The 14645-nt window shown below is 40.3% G+C and overlaps 1 protein-coding gene across 1 annotated transcript in view; it reads left to right on the forward strand.

The window, feature by feature from the left end:
• Positions 1 to 14645, forward strand: part of MACROD2 (mono-ADP ribosylhydrolase 2) — a 2467642-nt gene that overhangs the window by 2448538 nt on the left and 4459 nt on the right. Inside the window, exons 19-20 of the mRNA XM_056567894.1 lie at positions 2606 to 2686; positions 3411 to 3467. Coding sequence (XP_056423869.1) covers positions 2606 to 2686; positions 3411 to 3467 — 138 coding nt within the window. The remainder of the gene's footprint in view (positions 1 to 2605; positions 2687 to 3410; positions 3468 to 14645) is intronic.

The following is a 14645-nucleotide window of genomic DNA, read 5'->3' on the forward strand; positions in this document are numbered from 1 at the left end:
CATGCCTAAGTGTTGTAGGGGGGTCATATGGGCACGTGGAGGCCTCACATACTACTGAGCCTAATTTTGACTTGTTTTAAGGACATTGCATCAAAGTTGGATCAGCCTGTAGTGTGGTTTTCCACTTTGATTTTGGGTGTGACTCTAAATCCAGACCTCCATAGATTGATAAATTGAAGTTCCATTGATACTTTTTGTGTGATTTTGTTGTCAGCACATTCAACTATGTAAAGTAAAAGTATTTAATAGGATTAGTTCATTCAGATCTAGGATGTGTTATCTTAGTGTTCCCTTTAGTTTTATGAACAGTGTATTAAGAATTTATTGCTTTATGTCTAATGACTGAGACATGGTTCACTCTATATATAGTGTTTAGACTATTATAAAAGACAGCTCTCAGTCTTGTAGCACATTGATAGCTTGTCAGCTGCCCAATTTACTTTATGTCATAGAGTTTATAGATCAAATGTAAGCACAGGCTGAGTTGACTTGGCTCATACAGTAAGGCGATGTGCCCTCAGTATGGCTTTCTTCCTTCATAATGATTGATTGTATACTGCAACTGCCTGAAAAAGGGGTAATTAGGTTCTCTGAAAGGAAAATAAATGAGCCTAGTAGAGTTGTATATAAAGGCTACAAACAGCTTGTAGAACATTGTATGTGCAGAAGCTTTGTGCCATCTCACGCAGTGCACTGGATTTGTGCTAATTTATGGTGTATGTTAAGGGACAAAAAAAGAATTCATGGAGATTTGACAGCAGTTGTTTGGAGAGATAACATTTTACAACATTACTGATCACATTCAAAAGAATTTCCTGGTGTTAATAAAAAAAAAAAAAAAAAGTATAATAACGAAAAAACTCTTTGGGCCGACGACTCAAAATTGCACTGAAAAATCGTGTTTTGGGTAGGTGGTCATTTAAAGAGTACCTGTCATGATCTTGTTAAATTTTGTAATCCTTCCAGTTCACATCATGATAAACCACCCCCTGCCTTTATTTTTATTATTTTGTAGTTTTCTACCTTAATATTGCTCTGTATTTTCTGCTGGGACTGGGAAGGGGCGTTACTCAGCAGGCGTGACATCATCTGAAGCCATACAGGGGAAAACTTCCTCCATCACTCTACTACACACAGCCCAGAGCAGTTCAGTGTGAGATGAGCTTTGATTGGCTAAGGCTGCACACACACCCCTCAGCACTCCAGACTGCATTTCCTGATTTTGTACTTCTGCCAGGTCAGCAGGAGTCCAAAGTCTGTGCAAGAGATAGGGGGGAAATGTGACATGAGCATATAGTTGCAGCTTTTTTTTTAACACCAATGAAACATAGAAAACTTCATTTTTTTATTTACCATAAAGAGTGCAATAGCAAAAAAAAATTTAATGACAGTGTCCATTTAAAGAAAAACTCTGGTATGCATAATACAAGATGGAAGTAAAAATCCATTTCAGAAAAATTGAGTCTTATTAGACCTTATTAGTTCACATGTTGCAATTTCTGAGCAGAATCTGGTGGAAAAACTTTGCTTGGAAATTCCTTTGCAGCAAAGTCCTATTGTTTTCAATGGGATTCTGCTGCACCGTACACACAGTTGAATTTCCACAGGGGAAACATCTGCCATGAAAATTTCGATTTTAGCCTTCCTAGAAAGAATTGACATGTCGAATCTTTCTGCAGAATCTGCTCGGAAATAGATTGCTTTACTGTATATGGAGACGGGGCATTTCCTAGCGCTGGGCAGACATTCCACCATGTAAACAAAGCCTTGCTATGTCTGTATCCCAGAAACACCTGTAATGTATTTTGGCCCAAAAAGAGACCAAATAAATCACTATGGACAGATATTATTTGGGTTATAGCTCTTGCCACTTATCTGAAAATAGCTACAAATACAGCCCAAAATAGGTTAAAAAATGTTTTAAAAAAGGAGCCAAATACAAGAACTATCTGTAAATTAATTTTTGTTTGAGAAAAACAAAAACCAAACATTTTTGGAGCTGTTAAATATGGCTCAAAAACCTTTGTTTGCACATAGACTTAAAGTGCTATTGACCCCTGTTCTTCTTCCTGGTGCCAGGACTTACATTGCCTCTTAGCCATTCACTGGCTGAGGAGGAACACCGACGGGCGAAGAGCAAAGAGCAATGTGGTCAGGCAGAAAATTCTAAAAGAAAAGAACTTCCTCTGTAGTACACAGCAGCTGAAAAGTACTGGAAGGATTACGATTTTTTAATAGAAGTAATTTACAAATCTGTTTAACTTTCTGACACCAGTTGATTTAAAAGATAATGTTTTCCAGTGGAGTACCCCTGAATTTAGCTCCCATACAGATGTCAAGGCAGTATCAGTAAGGGAAACCGCTTTAAATATCTTAGAGTTAAAATTCCTAGAAGAGTAACAGATTTTAATGATTAAAATGTATTGCCTATATATATATATATATATATATATATATATATATATATATATATATTTCCTGAATAGAGCCAAATAATAAACCATGTTCTTTTTATCTAATCAGTTTCTATTCCCTTTTTTGTACATCATTATGGTGGCGTACCTTTTTATTGGACTTACAGTATTTTTTGTTGTTTTCTTTTTAGAACCAAACCATGAAACTCAAGGGACCATTCCAATTGCTGATCCATGCAGTCAAGCAGAGTCTGAAGAAGTATCTGAGGATGGTACGGTCATTCGTACATTTAATGTCTCTCTCTCTCTCTCCATTACTTAGATCTGGTTTAGAATAAAAAGGAAATAGCACGTTCAGGTTATAAGAGATCTCTTAAAATAATATATACATATATATATATATATATATATATATATATATATATATATATACATATATATATATATATATATATATATATATACATATATATATATATATATATATATATATATATATATATATAAATGGATGTAGGCAGCACACCAAAATAGGTGAAAAAATAAGTGCTTTTATTCCAAGGAAAACTGACAACGTTTCAGCGATCTCTCACCGCCATTTTCACTTGAAAATGGCGGTGAGAGATCGCTGAAACATTGTCAATTTTCCTTGGAATAACAGCACTTATTTTTTCACCTATTTTGGTGTGCTGCCTACATCCATTTATATTTAAAGAGGACCGGAGCACCGAGGTTCAAGGGCTTGCACCCAATCATCTGGATACAAGGAGGTGCTGCTTCATATGATAATTGTTATATATATATATATATATATATATATATATATATATATATATATATATAAAATATAATTTTAGGCTATAAATGCAAGGGAAATAATGCTCACTAGAATTATTATTGTTCCCAGGGTCCACCAATGGACCATTGATACCATTGATAATAGGAACTTTTCCAATGTTGACCACATGGTGTAATAGAGCTTTTTCTTTATTTCAGTTCACATGCTTAGTCAGAATCTAGACAGACCATGTGATGATGAAGAGGCCGATACTGGTAAGTGTAAATGCAAAAGAACAGGGTTTAAAATGTTTTCATGTCTAAGTAAAGTAAAGATACTCATGGATTTTCTATATATTGCAAACACTTAAAGGGGTACTCCGGCCCTGAGACATCTTATCCCCTATCGCTGGGGACCCCTCGTAATCTTGTATTCCCCACCCACCTCTTTGAGCTGCACGCCCTGGTGCCAGCTCACAAACAGCCTGGTGGTGACATCGGGTCCGGAGTATCGTGATGTCACGACTCCGCCCCCATGTGACGTCAACCCCGCCCCCGCTACGCAAGTCTGTGGGAGGGGGCGTGACGGCCGCCACGCCCCCTCCCACAGACTTGCTTAGTGGGGGCGGGGGTGACGACACACAGGGGCGAAGTCGTGACATCACGATACTCCAGCCCTTTGGTCGCCACCCGGCTATTTGTGAGCTGGTATGGCGGGACCCCCGCGGTGAGACATCTTATCCCCTAGATAAGATGTCTCAAGGCCGGAGTACCCCTTTAAAGTGGCTTTCACAGGGTCGTGTTTTGAGTAAAAAGCCAGTACATTTTGTACCATAAATAGTTTTTCTATTTTCCTCTGGGTCTGCACCACTTTTTGCATTTTGTGCTGCACCATATTCTTTACCAAGGCAGTCACCATCAGGCCCCATACTTTACCATCAGCCTGTAGGGGGCTAACGATACCTTACCACCACGTCTGCACCTTTTCCTTTTTACAGACCTATAACAGGCCACCAGTACAGCCATAAGCATTCAGCTCACCACAGAGGTAATAATAACAAAAATCTAATAACTGATCAGGCATATAGTATTGAACACCATAAAGTGGGTACTACAAATAGGCAATAGTTGTGGGGCATTAATATCTGTTAGGGGACTTGTGTATGCCAATTTTTTTCGAGGAATATTGCAATGTGCGCACTGTGATTCAGGAGCATGATGGCAATATTTTTAAGAAGACAAAGTGTGTGACACAATAATATCAAGAGGGCGCTGTATGTGCTGCTGTTATATTGAATATACACAGTTTGTGGCACTATCTCAAATAGTACAGTACTGTATATGGCTCTATTATTTTCAGTGTCTCTGGGAGTAGTGTGCGGCACTTTCAGGAGTTTTCCTTGTTATAGAGGGTAAGGATGTGACAAAGTGAGGAGTCTTAGGCAGATGTGCATCACATCCAGCATCATAGAGGTTTGGGCCAGGTGAAAAAAAAGGAGAAAGAATATTCAGGTCATACTGGGATTTATAATTTCACATGGTGTAAACTTCTGTAGAAGGAGTTAAACTGACTTTGCAATTTATCTGGGCATTGAGCTTGGTTCTGATTTTGAATTTATGTAATAATTTAGTTGTGATGATACTAAGCTTTGTTTAGGTACCATTGGTATGTAATAAGTATGGTTCTGGTACTGTATGTACAGTACTGTGCTTGTACTACATATACTGGACTTTGTTCTGGTACTGCATAATATTAATTACATATAAAACATTATATATGTGTATATATATATATATTATATCAAATATATTTAGAATGATTTAATATTGATGTAAATTATTTTAATGCTGCGTGCTATGCATTACATGTGCATAATTTAGTCAGCAAGGTAGGGAACCTGTTGTTAAAAATTAGAATCCCACTATTTGGAATATGGTCTGCGGAGTATCCTGATATACTACATGTATGGTTTGTCATATATATATACATATATATATATATATATATATATATATATATGATACACCAAATTATTAAGCAAATGATATTTTTCTCATTTACCTAAATAATTGATGTAAATAACAGACAGCATAATTCTCATGTTATCAACTATTAAGAGTACAATTCAAATTTTATTGAACAAACCTCCTAATGATAACAGTATTTTCTTTAAACATAAAAAACTTACAATGCACTGTTCCAAATTATTATGCACAGTAAGTTTCAAAACACTTTATAGGTTGTAAAGAACTGAAAATTGTCATTTGTTGTGTTTGCAGCATATTTACTCAAATCAAAAGCTATTTCAATCAAACTTTTAATAACATTTTAACTTTTTGAACATTTTAACATAGGACCCCTTATTTGATAGCAGCTTCAGAAGTCTTGCATCCATTGAACTTGTGAGTTTTTGGACAATTTCTGCTTGAATTTGTTCGCAAGATGTCAGAATAGCCTCCCAGAGCTGCTGTTTGGATGTAAACTGCCTCCCACCCTCATAGATCTTTTGCTTGAGGATGCTCCAAAGGTTCTCAATAGGATTGAGGTCAAGGGAGAATGGAGGCCACACTATGACTTTCTATCCTTTTAACCCCATAGCAGCCATTGATGCAGAGGTATTCTTTGCAGCATGAGATGGTGCATTGTCATGCATGAATATTATTTTATTATGGAAAGCATAGTTCTTCCCTCTGTACCAGGGAAGAAAGTGGTCAGTCAGAAACTCCACATACTTTGCAGAGGTCATCTTTACACCTTTGGGGACCCTAAAGGGGCCCACCAGCTCTCTTCCCATGATTCTGCCCAAGGCATGACTCCACTACCGCCTTGCTGATGTCGTAGCCTTGTTGAAACAGGTTGGCCACTCACCAACCATCCACTACTCCATCCATCTGGACCATCCAGGGTTGCAAGGCACTCATCAGTGAACCGGACTATTTGAAAATTAGTATTCATGTATTTTTCTGCCCATTGCATCAGTTTCTGTTTCTGAGCATTGGTTAGTGGTGGCCGAATAGAAGGTTTATGCACAGTTGCAAGACTCTGGAAGACTCTACACCTTAATGGCTGTGGAACTCCAGAGCCACCAGCAGCTTCAAATATCTGTTTGCTGCTATGTAATGGCATTTTAGCAGCTGCTCTCTTGATCTGATGCATGGATCTGGCAGAAATCTTCCTCAATGTGCCTTTATATGCACAAACCCTTCTGTGCTCTGAATCAGCCACAAATCTCTTAATAGTGCGAAGATCCTGCTTAAGTTTTCATGAAATATCTAATGTTTTCATACCTCGATCAAGGCATTGAACTATTTCACTCTTTTCGTCAGCAGAGAGATCCTTTTTCTTCCCCATAATGCTTGAATATGGTGCTCTGCATAATAATGTGGAACACCCACCTTTAGTAGTTTTTCCTTCAATTGGACTTACCTGGCAATCTAATTATCACAGGTGTCCGAGATTGTTTTCATTGATCAAAAGAGCCATGAGACACAATGCCATCCATGAGTTGAACTGAAAAACAAAATATTTAATCTTTTTGACACTTAAATATCATTGGTATAATAATTTGGAACAGGGTGTACATACATAGCAGAGTGAGTAAATAGCCATTGTGATAATAGAATGTGAAGATACAGTACCTATGGGGTACTGGGTGGAGGAGGAGTCTTAACTGTAGACATACAATGCAGACCCTAAAAGAAGCAAGATACAGGATAATAGGGTGGATATGCTCATGATGTCAAGGACTAGCAGGGCCACTGACAGAGAATTCACTTGGTACCAAAACATTGAGTAACTGATTCCAACACTTAGATCATTATGAAATCTATAGTGAATTCAGCCCCTTTCTGGTTTAGTACAAGATACATGATATATATGAAAATGACTATTTCCTGTAAGCCTTTTATTTTTGAGAACAAGCTTTTCTGGGTACACAATGCTACTTGAATGGGTATATCAGAAACATCACAGAGCATCACATGCTGATAATAGAGTGCAGTAGTTTCCACTCAGCTAGATATTGCACAGCATAAAGAGAACTTAATGTGTGCCTATTACCTACGCACATTCATTTCGCCATTTTATAAGGACCCATAAGCAAAACTGAGGCACGAAACAGAAAAGTCATCATCCTTGTGCTTTCAAGAGGAATGGGATTCAAATTTAAGTCATTTCTTTGTAATATAGTAAACAAAATGTTATTTCTAAAATTTAGTATCAGGTTAGATTTAAATATATTAAATATTATTAATTAAACATACAATATAATGTAACAGTAGTCAACAGAATAAAATGTCAAGAATTTATTCCCAGGGTGTTTACACATATGTCAATAGAACACACAAAAATGAGAAACTTTAAAGGGGTCCTCCGGTGAAAACCTTTTTTCTTTTAAATCAACCGGTGGCAGAAAGTTAAACATATTTGTAAATTACTTCTATTAAAAAATCTTAATCCTTCCAGTACTTATTAGCTGCTGAATGCTACAGAGGAAATTCCTTTCTTTTTGGAACACTGATGACATCACAAGCACAGTGCTCTCTGCTGACATCTCTGTCCATTTTAGCAACCATGCATAGCAGATGTATGCTAAGGGCAGCATGGTGGCTCAGTGGTTAGCACTGCTGCCTTGCGTTATTATTACAATAGTGTCAGCAGAGAGAACTGTGCTTGTGATGTCATCAGAGAGCATTCCGAAAAGAAAAGAATTTCCTCTGTAGTATTCCGCAGCTAATAAGTACAGGAAGGATTAAGATTTTTTTAACCTGTTGGGGACGAAGGGCATATGCATACGCCCTTGCGTCCTGGTACTTAAGGACGAAGGGCGTATCCATACGCCCGTGGGAATTTCGGCCCCCGCCGCGCGCCGGGCGGGGACCGGGCCGGGGTGACTGCTGATATCTATCAGCAGGCACCCCGTGCAAATGCCCAGGGAGGTCATTAGACCCCCCCATGTCGGCGATCGGCGCAAATCGCAAGGGAATTCACACTTGCGGTTTGCGCCGATTCCGGGTCATTACGGGTCTATGGTGACCCGGTGACCCGGAATAGAAGGGGGATCGCGGGTGTCTAAGACACCCACGATCCCCCTAAAGCGATAGGAGTGAGGTGGCATGGGTGCCACCCCTCCTATCTCTGCTATTGGTGGTCTAGACGCGACCACCAATAGCAGATCTGGAGCGGAGGGGTTTACTTTTGTTTTCCCCGTCCTGCCCTCCCACAATAGGTGGGGCAGAACGGGGAAAATGAAGAGGAGCGGCGCCGGAGTCCACTTACCCCTCCAGAGGCAGCGGAGCGACGGGGATCGGCGACGGAGATCTGCGGCGGCGTGCGGCAGAAGAGGACGGCTCCCGCGACGGAAGCCGGTGAGTAGTTGCATAGCAACATCTAGAGGGCTACAGTCTGAGACCACTATAGTGGTCTCTAGACTGTAGCCCTCCAGATGTTGCAAAACTATAACTCCCAGCATGCCCAGACAGCTGTTTGCTGTGTGGGCATGCTGGAATTTGTAGTTTTGCAACAGCTGGAGGTCTGCAGTTTAGAGACCACTACACAGTGATCTCTATACTGCCCTCTAGATCTTGCAAAACTACAACTCCTAGCATGCCCACACAGGCTGTTTGCTGTCTGGGCATGCTGGGAGTTGTAGTTTTGCAACATCTGGAGGTCCACAGTTCGGAGATCACTGTTCAGTGGTCTCTAAATTGTAGCACTCCAGATGTTGCAAAACTACAAATTCCAGCATGCCCACACAGAAAACAGCTGTCTCGGCATGCTGGGAGTTGTAGTTGCGTACTTCCAGCTGTTGCATAACTACATCTCCCAGCATGCCCTTCTGTGATCATACATGCTGGGAATTGTAGTTTTGCAACAGCTGGAGGCACACTGGTTGGAAAATACTGAGTTAGGTAACAGAACCCAACTCAGTATTTTCCAACCAGTGTGCCTACAGCTGTTTCAAAACTACAACTCCCAGCATGTACTGACAGACCGTGAATGCTGGGAGTTGTAGTTTTGCAACAGCTAGAGGCTCACTGGTTGGAAAATACTGAGTTAGGTAACAGAACCTAACTGAAGGTTTTCCAACCAGTGTGCCTCCAGCTGTTGCAAAACTACAACTCCCAGCAGGTACTGACAGACCGTGCATGCTTGGAGTTGTAGTTTTGCAACAGCTGGAGGCTCACTGGTTGGAAAATACTGAGTTAGGTAACAGAACCTAACTGAAGGTTTTCCAACCAGTGTGCCTCCAGCTGTTGCAAAACTACAACTCCCAGCATGTACTGACAGACCGTGCATGCTGGGAGTTGTAGTTTTGAAACAGCTGGAGGTTTGCCCCCCCCCCCATGTGAACGTACAGGGTACATTCACACGGGCGGGTTTACAGCAAGTTTCCTGCTTCAAGTATGAGCTGCGGCAAATTTTTCGGCAAATTCCTAGCGGGAAACTCACCGTAACCCGCCAGTGTGAACGTACCCTAAAAACACTACACTATACTAACACCTAATAAAGAGTAAAACACTACATAAACACCCCTTACACTGTCCCCCCCAATAAAAATGAAAAACGTATTGTACAGCAGTGTTTCCAAAACGGAGCCTCCAGCTGTTGCAAAACAACAATTCCCAGCATTTCCGGACAGCCACTGACTGTCCAGGCATGCTGGGAGTTTAGCAACAGCTGGAGGCACCCTGTTTGGGAATCACTGGCGTAGAATACCCATATGTCCACCCCTATGCAATCCCTAATTTAGTCCTCAAATGCGCATGGCGCTCTCTCACTTTGGAGCCCTGTCGTATTTCAAGGAAACAGTTTAGGGACACATATGGGGTATTTCCGTACTCGGGAGAAATTGCACTACAAATTTTGGGGGGCTTTTTCTCCTTTTACCTCTTATGAAAAGGAAAAGTTTGGGTCTACACCAGCCTGTTAGTGTAAAAAAAAAAATTTTTACACTAACATGCTGGTGTTGCCCTTTACTTTTTATTTTCACAAGAGGTAAAAGGAAAAAACGACCCGCAAAATTTGTAACGCAATTTCTCCTGAGTACAGAAATACCCCATATATGGGCGTAAAATGCTCTTCGGGCGCACAACAAGGCGCAGGAGTGAGAGCGCACTATGTACATTTGAGGCCTAAATTGGTGATTTGCACAGGAGTGGCTGATTTTACAGCGGTTCTGACATAAATGCAAAAAAATAAATACCCACATGGGACCCCATTTTGGAAACTACACCCCTCACGGAATGTAATAAGGGGTACAGTAAGCATTTACGCCCCACAGGGGTCTGACAGATTTTTGGAACAGTGGTACGTGAAAATGAAAAATTTAATTCCCACTGTTCCAAAGATCTGTCAAACGCCAGTGGGGTGAAAATGCTCACTGTACCCCTAATTACATTCCGTGAGGGGTGTAGTTTCCAAAATGGGGTCACATGTGGGGGGGTCCACTGTTCTGGCACCACGGGGGGCTTTGTAAATGTACATGGCCCCCGACTTCCATTCCAAACAAAATATCTCTCTAAAAGCTCAATGGCGCTCCTTCTCTTCTGAGCATTGAAGTTCACTCACAGTGCACTTGACGTCCAAACATGGGGTATTTCCATACTCAGAAGAAATGGGGTTACAAATTTTGGGGGGCATTTTCTCCTATTACCCTTTGTAAAAAAGTAAAATTTGGGGAAAAACCAGCATTTTAGTGGAAAAATATTTTTTTTTAATTTACACATCCGAATTTAACAAAAAGTTGTCAAACACCTGTGGGGTGTTAAGGCTCACCGTACCATTTGTTACATTCCTTGAGGGGTGTCGTTTCCATAATAGTGTGCAATGTGTTTTTTTTTTGCTGTCCTGGCACCATAGGGGCTTCCTAAATGGGACATGCCCCCCAAAAACCATTTCAGCAAACTCTCCTAAATCCCATTGTTGCTCCTTCGCTTCTGAGCCCTCTAGTGCACCCGCCGAACACTTGACATACACATATGAGGTATTTTCTTACTCGAGAGAAATTGGGTTACAAATGTTAAGAGGATTTTTTTCCTTTTACCCCTTGTAAAAATTCAAAAACTGGGTCTACAAGAACATGCCAGTGTAAAAAATGAAGATTTTGAATTTTCTCCTTCACTTTGCTGCTATTCCTGTGAAACACCTAAAGGGTTAAAACGCTTACTGAATGTCATTTTGAATACTTTGAGGGGTGCAGGTTTTATAATGGGGTCATTTATGGGGTATTTTTTAACCAGAAGACCCTTCAAATCCACTTCAAACCTGAACTGGTCCCTGAAAAATTCCGATTTTGAAAATTTTGCGAAAAATTGGAAAATTTTTGCTGAACTATGAAGCCCTCTGGTGTCTTCCAAAAGTAAAAACTCATCAATTTTATGATGCAAACATAAAGTAGACATATTGCATATGTGAATCAATATCTAATTTATTTGGAATATCCATATTCCTTATAAGCAGAGAGCTTCAAAGTTAGAAAAATGCAAAATTTTCAAAATTTTCATGAAATTTTTGCATTTTTCACCAAGAAAGGATGCAAGTATCGCCGAAAATTTACCACTAACATAAAGTAGAATATGTCACAAAAAAACAATCTCGGAATCAAATTTATAAGTAAAGGCATCCCAGCGTTATTAATGCTTAAAGTGACAGTGGTCAGATTTGCAAAAAATGCTTCCGTCCTTGGGGCCATAATGGGCTCCGTCCCCAAGGGGTTAATAGAAGTAATTTACAAATATGTTTAACTTTCTGCCACCAGTTGATTTAAAAGAAAAAAGATTTTCACCGGAGTACCCCTTTAAAGGAGATCTGCGGTGTATAACACTTATCCCCTATCCGCAGGATAAGTGTCTGATCGCAGGGGGTTCAAATGCTGGGACCCACTGCCATCTCCTGTATGGTGCCCCAGCTCTGCGGCAACTCTCCCATACAGGAGGTGTGTCGGCCGCAGCATAACACCACGGCCAACCCGCCCCTTCCATGTATCTCTATGGAGAGGCAGAGGCAATGTTCGTGCATCCCCGCCTCTCCCGTAGAGATGCATGGGGGAGGTGTGTCGTCAGCCTTAGTGAGGACACGCGCATTAGCGGCAACAATGCCTGGACCCCGTACAGGAGTTCGCGGGGGTCCCAGAACGTAGGGGATAAGTGTTATACACTGCAGATCTCTTTTAATATATTCTGTTACAGTAAAATGCTTTTTTTCTCTGCTTGTGTACTTCCCTTTTCTTTCCTTACTAAACTTATATTTACAGTGAAACTGCTGATAAATCTGCCTAGAGATGGATCAGCTTAGGATGGGTTTACATATATCATGGCATAGTTTGCCTCCGGCGTGCACCGAAGGGAAATTGATACTGGAACCGATCAGATTCATTTGAATGGGACAGTTCCCAATCATCCAGCATCTCAATTTGGACTCCGCATGGTCGGACACGCCAGACGACATCAGGCAGGGGCAACTTGCTGCGTTCCCCTGTCCGGCAAGCCGGATGCTACACAACTGATGACAACTGATGCATGTTGTCATCAGTTGTGACATCAGTTGCGTCAAGATTTAGGCTACACCTATGCCGGACACCAGACATATGTGAATCCAGCCTTACTAAGGGATTATGTTATATGCTGCACACATAAATCTATAGAGATTAGAGGTGTAAGAAGAGAGACAGAAAGATCTAGTAAGTTTTATCTTACCCCAGGACTTGATTCACAGCTTATACTGCTCAGAACTGCTCTATGTTGTCTTCCCTGTTGCTGCTGCAAATAAGGGCATGCTTTTGAGATATACGGGAGCAGGGACCCCTTCTCTGTGTGAGCAGTTTTTGGGACACATCATAACAGCTATTCTGCACCCATTAGCTAAAGAACAACTGATAATTAGAGATGGAACCTTCACAGGAGATAACTTGTGAAAAGTTACAAATACAAAGCCTTATATAATGGCCACTAGTATTGATACTACAGGTACAATCTAAAACCAAAGGACTTATGGAGGATGCCAAATGGTTTACAAATAATACTAAAGTGTGTTTCATTTGTAATGCAGAATCATATACTTTTTAGGTAGTTGAAACACTGTATATATTCCTAATTGTTCCATAGGCTCTGTTCACAGATATTGCAGTGTACTTTGCATCCTGTGGTCTTTTCTTTTCTTATTTTTTTAATTTGAAGTATTCTTGGGTTTTGAAAGATGACAGTTTTATTATGGATTGAGTTTGCCTATAAAATGGATCCATAATTTAGTACCCCTTGCGTACAAGTAGAGAGTGTACTGATCTAACCAAATACAAAATTAAACTTTAATTAGCATAAATGAACCATAGAAGCTTAATATGCAGACTCTTAACTAAAAGATGTGCTCAATACTCCGACTTATTCAACAGTAGAATATGCCGCCGTAGAAGGACAGCTCCCATAAATTTGCCATTATATGTTCACAGAGCAGGGAAGGGATGCGAGAGATGTACAGACATATTATAGCACTAAGTGGACTGGATTTTACAAGGCATCTCTCTAGGAAAATGACAAACAATTTATACAGCTTAAGCCGAAACGTGACTCTTCTCTCCTAAATCCCCAGGATTCTAGGAAACATGAAGGTCATGGCAGTTTTATTGCCATTGGCTCGAGACTGTCCAAATTAATTTGTGATCCAAGAACCGTAAAACAAAAAAAGTGCTAAGTATATATTTTTTTTCATACAGATTTCCCCCAAAGCGACAATAAAATCTCTGTCATGTGATTTATTTGTTTCAGCCATGGGTACTGTATCTGCCTTGCTAAAACCCGATGGTGCTTGGATTTGGTTCCCATTCATGGTGAAAGGCCTATACTAATACCTGTCAAACAATTGCTGTCTAGAAACATAATAAGCATAACTTGTCTCTTCACTGTATAGATTGTGGACGCCCTCCAACAAAACCGAGGTGTTAGAATGTAAAGTCAGGAATATTAGGGAATTGTTAAATATTTTTTCAGTTGTGACATTTTGAAACTATTTATACTTACTTTACTGTATGTCACCCAAAATTGTAGCTAATAATATACTAAAAAGTATGTTCGGAACATCTTCTTGGCTATATTAGAATATTTTTCTCTTTCTCTCTCTCCTCTTCTGTTTTTCCTTCTCTTTCCCCCTTCTCTCTCTCTCCTGCTGTATCTCCAAAGCCGTATGCATGTAGCTTACATGGTGGCACATTCATACTCTACGGTTACTGTCCTATAGGCAGAGGTGTATCTCTTGGGCCTCAATACAAATTCTGATCCTTCGTCTACCTTGTGCCATATATAATTCAGGTGTCATGTCATGGCCTTATGTGCCAGAGGTACCTTACAATCCCTTCAGGCACCAGGGCTTGGTTACGACGGCTACTATGGCAACCCCTATAGTTATTTCCCTATCTGTAGGCAACTACCTTTAGGCATAAATTGTAGGTCCTGTATATCTGT

Source organism: Hyla sarda, chromosome 3 (assembly GCF_029499605.1).
Source record: "Hyla sarda isolate aHylSar1 chromosome 3, aHylSar1.hap1, whole genome shotgun sequence".
Taxonomy (NCBI): domain Eukaryota; kingdom Metazoa; phylum Chordata; class Amphibia; order Anura; family Hylidae; genus Hyla; species Hyla sarda.